The sequence below is a fragment of the Panulirus ornatus genome, chromosome 30 (assembly GCF_036320965.1).
Source record: "Panulirus ornatus isolate Po-2019 chromosome 30, ASM3632096v1, whole genome shotgun sequence".
Lineage (NCBI taxonomy): Eukaryota > Metazoa > Arthropoda > Malacostraca > Decapoda > Palinuridae > Panulirus > Panulirus ornatus.
In genome coordinates, this window is record NC_092253.1 from 9,009,232 (window position 1) to 9,021,982 (window position 12,751).

The 12,751-nt window shown below is 44.2% G+C and overlaps 1 protein-coding gene across 3 annotated transcripts in view; it reads left to right on the top strand.

Annotated features, from left to right (window-relative positions):
• Window positions 1-11,920, top strand: part of LOC139758392 (uncharacterized) — a 67,108-nt gene extending 55,188 nt beyond the window's left edge. For all 3 annotated transcript variants that reach the window (XM_071679745.1, XM_071679746.1, XM_071679744.1), the window contains exons 2-6: window positions 3,490-3,892; window positions 7,228-7,656; window positions 8,047-8,259; window positions 8,901-9,046; window positions 10,594-11,920. In XM_071679745.1, the coding sequence (XP_071535846.1) occupies window positions 3,526-3,892; window positions 7,228-7,656; window positions 8,047-8,259; window positions 8,901-9,046; window positions 10,594-10,785 (1,347 nt within the window). In that variant the 5' untranslated portion in view covers window positions 3,490-3,525 and the 3' untranslated portion in view covers window positions 10,786-11,920. The remainder of the gene's footprint in view (window positions 1-3,489; window positions 3,893-7,227; window positions 7,657-8,046; window positions 8,260-8,900; window positions 9,047-10,593) is intronic.
• The last annotated feature ends 831 nt before the right edge of the window (window positions 11,921-12,751 follow it).

The window sequence follows — 12,751 nt, forward strand, 5'->3', positions numbered from 1 at the left end:
TGTACATCCAACACAGTTTGGATCTTGTGGTGTGAATCAGCAGTTTATATATGTACGTAATTGCCACGATCTAAGTACGAGGAACCCCTGGTGTTCTTGGTACGTGTGAGACGTGTACTTGTGGACGCCGTGAGTGTCTAGAAAGCGGTACCCAGCTCTCGTGTGTTCCACCCGTGGTGGTTGCCTTCAGCCCACAACGACAGTGTTTTAAGGACGATCGACAGAGAGAGAGAGAGAGAGAGAGAGAGAGAGAGAGAGAGAGAGAGAGAGAGAGAGAGAGAGAGAGAGAGAGAGAGCGGAACGGGCGTATATAATACGGAACGAGACGGTTATAAGAGAGGGGGTATGGAGACGGGTGGAAAGGGGGAGAGAGGTAGGTAGAGGTGGGTCGGTTATGGCTCCTACGTACGGTAGGAGGTGGCGTGTGGCTCATGACAGCGTGTGTGTATGTGTGTGTGTGTGTGGCAGGTGTGGAGGGAGGTGACAGATGGATGGCTGTGACTTCGAGTCATAACGGTATATGAATCACGCTGGAGAGAGAGAGAGAGAGAGAGAGAGAGAGAGAGAGAGAGAGAGAGAGAGAGAGAGCTAGCTTCATATTCAGACATTCGCTCATGGTAACTGCCAACATAACTTTCTCCGATTTCTATCATTTCTCAAGTTTTCTTTGATGTTCCATTCCGTCCGTCCCTCAACCAAACCGGGAACACAGTGTACAGTTTTCGTCTTCGTGGTGTCCAGTACTTAAGGCAACCCTACAGTAATAAACCCAGCAATTTACCGTGGTAACCGGACTGAACAGTTTTCTCATCGTTGTTTGGAAGGTCGTCCAATTTCCTCCGCGGAACCTGAGGCTACTACGATCGCCAAGAAATGATCGAACCAAAGACGACATTGTTGACACCTGTTCAGGAATGAACCGCTGATGACGCCTCCTTCTCCAGCTCAGTCGCTTGGGTGGGAACCCATGAAGTAGGACGGGCCATTAAACTCCTGACAGTTCTAACGTTAAGTGTAGTCACGTCATGCCTTATGGTAATGGCTGGAGTGAAGGATCTAAGTGGAAGAATAACTGTCCTACGTGAAGCAATAGTGTATAAACTGCTTTTACTGAGTACGTTCGTGTAATCTTGGAGACTGCAAGAATTGAGATGAAATATTTGGGATTATCTTATTTCGAAATATGTAAATGTAAGACTCGTGAGATTTGAAATACTTGTTGTTTTTTTCCCAGTAAATGATATATGTTGCTGATACCTCTACACTTATCTTCGGAATACACCATGTTCAAATAGGATATTTTGATATTACAAATGTGAATGTGCATGTGTAATGCACCGAAACCACAGCTCCCTTTCCACCTCCATGCCTCACAAAACTTTCCATGGTTTACCCCAGACGCTTCACATGCCCTGGTTCAATCCACTGACAGCACGTCGACCCCAATATACCACATCGTTCCAATTCACTCTATTCCTTGCACGCCTTTCACCCTCCTGTATGTTCAGGCCCCGATCGCTCAAAATCTTTTTCACTTCATCCTTCCACCTCCAATTTGGTCTCCCACTTCTTGTCCCCTCCACCTCTGACACATATATCCTCTTTGTCAATCTTTCCTCACTCATTCTCTCCATGTGACCAAACCATTTCAGTACACCCTATTCTGCTCTCTCAACCAAACTCTTTTTATTACCACACATCTCGCTTACCCTTTCATTACTTACTCGATCAAACCAACTCACACCACATATTGTCCTCAAACATCTCATTTCTAACACATCCACCCTCTGCACAACCCTATCTATCGCCCATGCCTCACAACCATGTAACATTGTTGGAACCACTATTCCTTTAAACATACCCATTTTTACTCTCCGATATATATATATATATATATATATATATATATATATATATATATATATATATATATATATATAATAATAATAATAATAATCGCATCATCAGGGGAGACATAAGAGAGAAATATAACATTCAGTTGATATACATCGAAGAGACGTAGCTAGGACGCCATGCGATTGTCTTGGACAATTGCATGTTTACCAAATGGCGTCCTAGCTTTGTCTCTTCATTGTATATCAACTGACTCTTATATTTCTCTCTTATGTCTCCCCCGATGATGTGATTATTACACGAAAGTGCACTTGGGAACTTATCGTGTTTCATTTTCCCCGTGGACTCGTAGGAATATCTTGATCACACGCTAAATTGTGATCCTTTCCAATATATATATATATATATATATATATATATATATATATATATATATATATATATATATATATGTATGCTGGTAGCCACAAGGTAAATGAAATACGAAGGTCAAGTAAGACATGATCACCGGAGACAGGGGTCAGATGACGTGTCAGGTCCTGATTCAGTTCCCAGACTTGTACATGATGACAATACTTTTGATTATGGAGGATCTTAATTTGTACATGCCTAGAATTGTCCTTGTTATGTTTCTGGTGATAAAGTCTTACGTGACCTTCCCGCCTGACCCCTCACCTGACGAGGTCATGCGCCTAACTTGTCATACACACGTCTCTGATCCTGCCCTGTTCATTTCCTTTGTGTTCTTGGAAGATGTGAAGTATCACGAAGGCGCTCGAATCTTCGTGTCTCACTTGCCTTGTGGTTTCCAGCATGTTCGTGAATCACGTATTCTTTTGTGATTTGTCTGTATATATATTTTTTTTTTCGTACTATTCGCCATTTCCCGCGTTAACGAGGTAGCGTTAAGAACAGAGGAGAGCCTTTGAGGGAATGTCTTCACTTGACCCCCTACTCTGTTCCTTCTTTTGGTAAATTAAAGAACGAGAGGGGAAGATTTCTGGCCCATCCTCAGCTCCCTCCTCTTTTAGTCGCCTTCTACGACACGCAAGGAATACGTGTAAAGTATTCTTTCTCCCCTATCCCAGCGATAATATATATATATATATATATATATATATATATATATATATATATATATATATATATATATATATATATATATATAAAGATACTTTGTTGCATTGGGTAACAATGGAATATAAACAATGGTCTTTTATATCCTAGCAATATTGCCTCAATGACGAGGCCCACTTCCGAACGTGAAGTTGTGACAGGAGCGGTGGTGCTCACCCGGTACATCATGTTCACCCGAATGTAACTTCAGTTCTCACTCATTGTCACACCTTACGCACTCTAGTCTTGCTTTATCTTCCTCCTGGAGAGGGATAGTAATGTGCACACCGAGCGGCAATCATGACGACCCCCCATTTTGGCAACGGTTATTTCCCATCGTTTAAATGCGTGTGTTTCCCCCGTGCCCTGGTACGCGTCGGCCATGGACTAGGAGGTAGTAATGTCCATAGTGACGGCAGCGACAGTACTGTTCCAGCGTGAGGTAACCACTTGTAACGTACAACTTCCTGAGATCGTGAGCGTAACCTAAACTCCCTCCCTCCCGTCTTCCCCCGGCAGTGCGTGGCCAGCCAGCATGCGCGGCGGTCGTCGAACATGCTAACGGTGCTACGGAGACGGCGTGGAGCACTGCTGTACCTCGCCTGCTCCTGTGCCCTCCTGGTTCTCTGCTTCCTGACCTCGGCCACCAGGGACGCCCGCGTCAGCCACTCGACGAGTGGGGAGGCTTACCCCTGGCAGATGGTCGGTTATGATGAGTACGGCTGCGGCTGCCCGAGATCCGGTCCGCCAATTGTGGCATCTAGTCAAGCGTCGCTATGCAGCGACTGGTCGACCAGCAGAGGTTTAGGCCAGAAAGTTGTGTCCTACAGCGTTTACGGCGACATGAACGATAAGCAAGTCTACAAACAGTATTACTCCGCCATAGAAGATAGGATTAAGGACGTGGAAAAATACTATAAAGGTAAGTGGGTGTGGATGTTGTTGACAGATCTAAGAAAACCCGAATTTCATCACAGTAGGTTGTCTGTAGCCAGTGTTCAAAGGATGTTCCTAGATTCATTCTGAAGTTATTCACAGTTTAACATTATTATGGTCATGTCTCTGGTATTAAAGAACTTTGATATATGGATGTGAAATCCAAATTTTTATGTTCGTCTAGATAGGTGGAAATAAGAATCATAGAGATGGATAAATTGTGATGAATTGTTAGGATTAGGAGAGTACATGGTTGTGATAAACGTGTGTGATTTGAAGAAATCGTGAGACATTTGGATGTTGAAGATGTAGGTTAGGTTAGAACCGTAATGAAGGCCTATGTAGTAAATGCATTGAGGGAAATTATTTGGGATAGTTCAGATGAAGATGTTTAACGAAACGATCAGAGATTAGATGTAACGAAGCATTTTTTGTGAATAGCTGTCGTGTGGATGGTAGACGTTGGTCTAAAAAAAAAAAAGTAAAAGGCATTTTTATCAGTGAGGAAGTCTGTTACTTCACCGTAATGCGCTGGGTCTGGGTTGAGGACGTGTGTGGGAGACATTGGGAGTAGTGTGTGTGTACCTGATCCATTCCGTGGAATTGGGGTTCAAACCACAGTGTTTGAGTTGAATTCTGCGTCTCGCTTGGTATTATATATATATTTTTTTCATTTATTGGTATTGAAGTTGGAGAACATATCATAAGAATACGTTCTTATGAATGGACAGATATCAGTTGATATTTCGTATGGATGGAAATATTCATTGGCACATCCGAATAATGGATGTTACTGAATGCAGGATTATTTGCATGTTGATACCATACATTGGCGGATCTAAGATGTACGTATATATTTTAAGAATAACAGATGTATTAGACTCAGGTGTATTTAGTACAGTGATGTTAGTTGATAGTGTGGATTGTGTCAGAAATTAATGAATATAAGATTATCGGTTCCTACGCCGTCACATCAACATAGTCTATCTTAGATTCTGATTTTTTTTCTCTTCAGCCCTTGGTAGGCGTATCCATCTATCTGCCCTGGCCAAAACGAATGCGACTCTCTCTCCATCAAAAATTTTGCCCTCCGAAAAGTAGCTATTCACTCTAAGTAGTGATGCGTTTGTAGCGAAATCCTGTGTCCGTGAGAACGTTATCAAAGTTGGTATTCGATCCTATGATTTGACCATTGAATATGCGATTTAGCTGAGGCTCAGTAGGCTAATGGAGCTCATGAACTCCTCCCAACACATAGTTTCCATGCCCATTCACCTGGAAGTGTATAGGATGGAGTTTGGATTTGGTGGAAACCCCGGGATAGTAGAGGGAAAGATGCCAAATATATATATATATATATATATATATATATATATATATATATATATATATATATATATATATAATAAAACCTCAATGGTACTGAGGAGATTAACTTCACATAAACCCATCGTAAACAGAAAGACAGAGACACTAAACTTTCGTCTATTTCTTAAAAGACATCTTCAGCGAGGGAGAGATTAAGATTGCTCGCTCACCATGAGCCTAACCTCACCACATTATTCCATTTATTCAAATCTTGCTTCCTATGCAGATGAAGCAGGCTTCGAAGAAATGGGATGATGTGTTGAGGTCAGGCGGTGTCTGCGTGTTTCTCCCTTGCCCATCCAGGGTTGAACTTGGGTCAGATTCCCCAGATACTGTAGGTGTCTTGCCTCAGTATATGACCCAACCTTGATAATGTGTACGACGAGTTGCCCATTGGCGGCTGATGTATTATTATATTCTGGTTCTGTCAATCTGCACTCAGTCCTGACCGACGTAATTATACGCAAGCTCTTGACTTAGTATTTCTGTTTCCTTGTGAGTTTTACCTGCACTTATGTACACTGTACTTGAGTACCTTTTGCATATATATATATATATATATATATATATATATATATATATATATATATATATATTACTGTGTACTTTTCTATGTAAACGCACATATATAAGTATAAATATATTATTTCGATAGTTCAGAGACTCACGAGCTGACTCTTTCTATATATGTACGTGTAAATAGATTCAAAACATTAGTTCCGTCACGCACACTGCTCTAGACCCATGAGGGTAGTGACACACAGGGCTGGAGGAGTGCTGACCTGGGCAGGCAGGCAGGTCATGGAGGAGGAGGAGGAGGGGAGCTTGCAAGTCAGCCGTTACCCGTCTGTTGATACAGTTGCCACACACTTCTTGCGTGAGTGCGGTTGCCACAAAAGCTTTTCATCTTGAACATTTCTCATATTTTCTTGGCTATTTTGTATATCTTACAACGAATGTTTTACGAGACTATTGACCGTGTCTCCAGATTTGTTGATCATTTCTCCTGAGGTGTGCGTCTTTCATGATATATAATATGAATTTCAAATTATTATTATTTTTCGTTTAATTCATCCATGCACTTCTTACCGACCTAAAATATAGACGTATGAATGAGCTGGGAAATACTTTTATATTTCACTTCCGTTAGACTACGCTGTAGATAGAGAACCTGCTTAAAAAAAAAAAAATATTGGTTTCCATTGTTGGTGTGTTGTACCTACACGGGCCAGTATTATATTCCCTCAAACAGACCTTTTTTTGTGCGATTGTCTGTCTGCTTCGGTTGGCAAGTGACGTCATGCACTGTGAATGCTAACGGTATGTAGATTACCGTAGCTCATCAGTGTCGCTGATGTCATATTCAGATCGCAGGGCATGGGGGGAGAAAATTGGTCTCATTCCATTTCTTGCGTCCTCCCCTCCTCCCAGGTGGGATAATGTAAGCAGTTTGAGTAATGAGTGCAAATGTCTTCGCCTAGCTATCTCCGGGTTTGGGGGACACTGACTTACTTCGGTGATCTTTGTTAAGTCGAAATAATAAGGGAAAAGGTGGCCAGTGGTTCAGTTACTAGACGTTTGTTGTGACTGACTCTTATAGAGATTACACCGAAATACTATGAATACTGTTATATTCGGTCAAGATCCTGTTTGTGTATTTATATTGTACTTGTTTTAACCTCTTGATGGCTTGGCCTCTTTAATGTAATTCGTGGAGTCGCACCGTCGTACCCAAACAATAATATTTCTTGTCTAACTTTCTACCCATATCGTGTGCGTGTCCTTGTCCCTAAATTGCCCAGCCTTTTAACTCCAAGTATGTTAGTCGTGTTTCTTAGACGCCCTTATACTAGGCAGTTAGTAAGCTAAACATATAATCATGGGGTTCACTGTTTGACCTCAACTAGAAAAAAAACTTCCACCCAACTTTTTTTTTTCCTCTTTCTCTCTTAGGCTGGATAATGCGGCTCTATCACAACCAGAGCAGGTTGGATGCCAGGTCCATGAGCTTCCTCTGCCGCCTCTACTGCCTCTACCCACACTTCGACCCCTGCCAGGTCGACGAACTGTATCCGACGGAGCAAGCTGCCCGCCAGAATCAAAGACGCCCCGCTACGGTTAACTTCACAGATTATGAGATGTACCTCAGGGATACCATGAAGGGAAAGTCGGTGAAGTATTACAGAGTCCCGATGAGAATAGTGACGCCAAAGGAGGGCGGTGGAGGTACGACACCCGCAGGGAAGGAGAGCAAGAGGGAGGAGGAGGAGGAAGCAGGTAGAGCGGTGGAGGGCGTCAGTGGCGACACTGGCCAGCGAGGGAGCGCGGGAAGCAACCTCCGCTCCGACGCCGCGCCTCCCACACAGTCTTCCAGACATAACCGTGAGTCGACCTTGTATAGTTTTGAAGAGTACTTCGAGAGAGAGAGAGATATTTTGATCCTTTAATGCTTCTGCCTTGATGAGGTAACGTCAGGAACAAAGGAATAACGGTTTCATTTGCAATCAAGGGTTCTTTACCGGCAAAAGTACATCTTTAACACTTAAAAGAAATGTTTATAATTTGACTTTGGCAGCCTTAATGACCTTGACAGTTAATAGCATAGTATTCTGTGGGGAATGGGGTTACATGGCTGTAACAAAGGAAAAAAAAAGAATGGTAAAGGGCATATAAACGTATCATGTGAATACATACTTAGAAGTGTGCAATCCATATACTTGTTCAAGGCAAATTTTAACATATTTGTACGTTGCACGGTGTCATCGTCTGCAGGAGGAGGGTTGAGCTTCGAGAGGCTGCTGGTGGGCAAGATGTGGAGGTTTGTGGTGATGGCCGACCCCCTTGTCGTTGAGTTCCTGGTTCGGGACACAGACTCTGTTGTCCTGCCCAGGGAGGTGTCCGCCGTGGACCAGTGGCTCACCAACTCCACCGCCGTGTTGCACGTGATGCGGGACCACCCCAGCCACAACGGTCTCATACTGGCAGGTGAGGCAACCTTGGACTAGCACGGTGCTTCTGCTGCTGCTAACCTCTCAGACTACGATTTCGATCGACCCCTTGTGCGCACGACGGTGTGGCACTTGGGTACTGACGGTCTGGCCCTGTTATTATGACCCGACACATAAGGGGAGAGTCATATATGACAGAACATTATACCAAAGGGTGTTTGATCCCTTCATCCTTCTCATTTTAAGAACACGGTAGCTTTCCTTCATGCGTGATAGCGACGTCGAGTGAGTGAAGAGGATGTGATTATACGAAGAGCTCCTCACCTGAGCTATGTTATGTCTTCCTCTGTTGGCTTCTACCTTGTGTTCTGTCTACTCTTGGTGAAGTGAGAGGTTATTTGTGTACACCCAGGTGTTAACCGAGTTGGTGTTCCGTGTCTGTTCAACCTCCTCCAAAATGTCCTAGCAATCCCTCAGCTGACAGTGATAGCAGAGGGTTAAATGTATCTTTTTTTTCTTGCAGAGTGGAGGTAGTGAGCCCTTATTCTCTGAGTCTTTGGTTACTAACTGCATCTTGTCTCTCTTTCCTCCACTCATTAACTCTGACGTTAGAACATCAAGGGCGCTAAAAGTTCCCTTCCCTATCCCCTCTTGCTTGATAATGTGTTCCTCCTGCAGGGATGTGGGGCGGGTCTCGCCTGCGCGGGGGCGACAAGCTGACCGAGCTGCTGAAGGGCATGATGCGCTGGCCTCCCCGGAACCTGTGGGACTACGACCAGATACTCCTGAAGAGGGTGGTGTGGCCGGAGGTCCTCGACACTGTGGTGAGACTTGTCTCTGGTTTATAGTTCATCTGTCAGACTGAAGCTTCAGTCACGGACTCGAGGTCCTTCGCCGAGAGCAGACAGACCTTCGGCGGGAGAAGAATTGTGGTGTAATCAAAAGTGAGAAAGACAAGTTAGGGACGGCCTCAGGTACCTGTGGTGGAAGATTTCACCAATACGGTTGTTGAAAAAAAAAAGTAAATACAGATGAATATTGTGCTTCTTAAAGTGTTATCAATAACGATTCGAAACTTTTGATGAGGCTGTGTCTGTTACACTGGCGTTTCCTCGTATACAGTTTAATAATGTAGTGTTTAGTTGTGAAAATGAAGAATACTGAACAATTCTATTGAATCATGTTCATCAAACGATCCAAAATGCTCTTAGGAAGTGTGGTGTCCTTAACTATCAATGTTGACATTAACTGTCGATAACACACAGCACGGACCTCTCTAGTCTTGTTGAGTGGTGTGAGGAGTTACATGGAGGTGTGAGGAGTTACATGGAGGTGTGAGGAGTTATATGGAGGTGTGAGGAGCTACATGGTGGTGTGAGGAGCTACATGGTGGTGTGAGGAGCTACATGGTGGTGTGAGGAGTTGTATGGTGGTGTGAGGAGTTGTATGGTGGTGTGAGGAGTTGTATGGAGGTGTGAGGAGTTGTATAGTGGTGTGAGGAGTTATATAGTGGTGTGAGGAGCTACATGGTGGTGTGAGGAGCTACATGGTGGTGTGAGGAGTTATATGGTGGTGTGAGGAGTTGTATGGTGGTGTGAGGAGTTGTATGGTGGTGTGAGGAGTTATATGGTGGTGTGAGGAGTTGTATGATGGTGTGAGGAGTTATATGGAGGTGTGAGGAGTTATATGGAGGTGTGAGGAGTTATATAGAGGTGTGAGGAGTTGTATGGAGGTGTGAGTTGTATGGTGGTGTGAGGAGTTATATGGTGGTGTGAGGAGTTGTATGATGGTGTGAGGAGTTATATGGAGGTGTGAGGAGTTATATAGAGGTGTGAGGAGTTGTATGGAGGTGTGAGTTATATGGTGTAGGGCAGAAAGTTCCTGTATGCTTGAGTATAACATGTGACCCCGGCCTTGGCAGGGGGTGGGGTGTCATGCCGAGTTCCAGAGGTGTTGATGACTGGTTTGTGTTGCCTTGTGTGCCAAGCGGATGAAACTGATGAACGGTTGAAACGTAGATGTTTGATGGGAGTGAGTGAAGTGTGTCTTGTAGGAGAAGATCCGATACCAGGGGGGAAAAAAATTGTTCAGAGAATAGTTCATGTTGGTCTTATGTAAGATTAGAATAATACATAGATTTTGAGAGCGAGTGGTGTACTGAGAAAGAAATGTTGATAGATACAATGGTAGATCTAATTCTGTAAACACTTCAGATTACATTAGATATATGTCTTGCCTTAGACATTAGGATTTCCTTATGAGTTACATGGTCGGGTATATTTTGCTCCGCCATCACAGTTACCAGTCCCTTGTACTACTCATGTAGCGAGTCTGAAATACTATTTTTTCTCTCTTCCCCGTCCTCCTACAGCTGGCGCACGACAGTTACTTCTGCGCCAACCCACACTTTCGGTCGCGTCACCGCTCGGTGCCGTTCCCGACACGTCGGCAGGGTCGCTACTTCGTCGGGTGGGGTCCGACCAGGAACCACGAGCTACCAGGTGTCCTGCCGTGTCCCCGAGTGTGCCGGCCCCCCGAGCACCAGGACTGGGTCTTCTGCTAACTGCTCCTAGTGTTGAGGAAGTGGTCCCTCTGCCTCTTACTCCTTCAGGATAGAGAACGTTGTCCCTCTGCCTCCGACTCCTTCAGGATAGAGAACGTTGTCCCTCTGCCTCCGACTCCTTCAGGGTAGAGAACGTTGTCCCTCTGCGTCTTACTCCTTCAGGATAGAGAACGTTGTCCCTCTGCCTCCGACTCCTTCAGGATAGAGAACGTTGTCCCTCTGCCTCTTACTCCTTCAGGATAGAGAACGTTGTCCCTCTGCCTCTTACTCCTTCAGGATAGAGAACGTTGTCCCTCTGCCTCTTACTCCTTCAGGATAGAGAACGTTGTCCTGCTGATAACTACTACTGCAGGGCACAGGGCGTCGTCCTTCTCATAACTACATCTGCAGCAGGTCACAAGACGTCGTCCCTCGGCTACCTACGCCAATAGGATACAGGTCGTTGTTCTGTAAGCTACTCCTTCAGGAGACACGCTCGCCTGCTCTCCTCCTGTTGGTCACAACACTGCGATCTCCCTAACCCTCCATCCTGCTGGGGACACGACTGGCCACGCAGAAGGTGCATCTCCTGGCTCCAGTCTATAGTGCCTACGTCAGGCTACTTCGTCTGGCTTCATGTCTCCCTCTCCTCCTTCAGACACCTGTCGACTCCACCCCCGTACACTAGGACAGACGAGACTCTAGACACACACACACACACACATCATGCCATCTTGGCTCCTGAGACTGCATACGACCCTGTGGCTTGCTCTGACCTGGACGACGCTCGGACCTGCACAGAACCCTAACACCTTCAGCACAAGGGTAACAACGCCTCAGGCATGATCACCCGGGTCTTAAGACCTTCCCCCTCGATGGCCATCATCATACCCCCAAGGGTCAGGTTCAGATAAGACAAGCCCCCACGAGATGCTGTGGTGCTTCCATCCACACACTACAGACACCTGACACAGTAGGAGTAGTAGATATTACACCTGTAGAGTTAGCTAATCGTACACTACCAGTGTCGGACTCTTGGTTGAGAAAGGCAACCTTAAACCAAAATGTATAGTGACAGTTCACACACACACACACACACACAAGTCAAAGAACTACCTAGATAAGTTGTAAACCCAAATAGATTATTTATTATTTACCGGTTATTTATTAAACCTTCTAAATAGTAGTCTTAAGAAAAATTTTTGTTTACATTTACAATACAACCTGGACTGTATGGTTTTTTACATTTACAATACAACCTGGGCTGTATAATAACTAATTTACAGATCATTTTTGTAATTAGTAATTTACAAATAGAATTTAATAGAAGTGCATCCAACAATTTGTGTGTGTTCTTAGAGTTATGAGTTTTTAAACGCTTAAGATGAACAAATAAATGTTTGGTGAACAAATATTGACGTGCCAAACGCTTTATTGACATGGGTACCAACCACACACTGGCATGACAGGGGTGCCAACCACACTTGACATGACAGGGGTACCAACCACACACTAGTGTGGCAGGGTCATCAACCACATACTGGCATGACAGGGGCACCAACCACATACTGGCATGACAGGGGCACCAACCACATACTGGCATGACAGGGGCACCAACCACACACTGGCGTGGCAGGGGTACAACTGAACACAATCTTAGAATGATGACCTGACCTTTGACCTAACCCTGAGGTGAAAGGTCATGTTCAAGGGTCGTATTATCTTTTTCGAGTCGTACCGTCATGCTCAAGGGTCGTATTTAAGGGTTCTACCATCGTAATTGAGGGCTATGTAGAGATGTATCATATACACATATATATGTATCATATACACATATATATTCTCGTAGAATAATTAATAGGCACGTAAACATTAAAGATGTAGAACTGTACCATAAAGACTATATTATTATTATTATTATTATTATTGTAATTATTATTAGTAGTAGTATTATTATTATCATTATTATTATAAGAATTTGATCGTC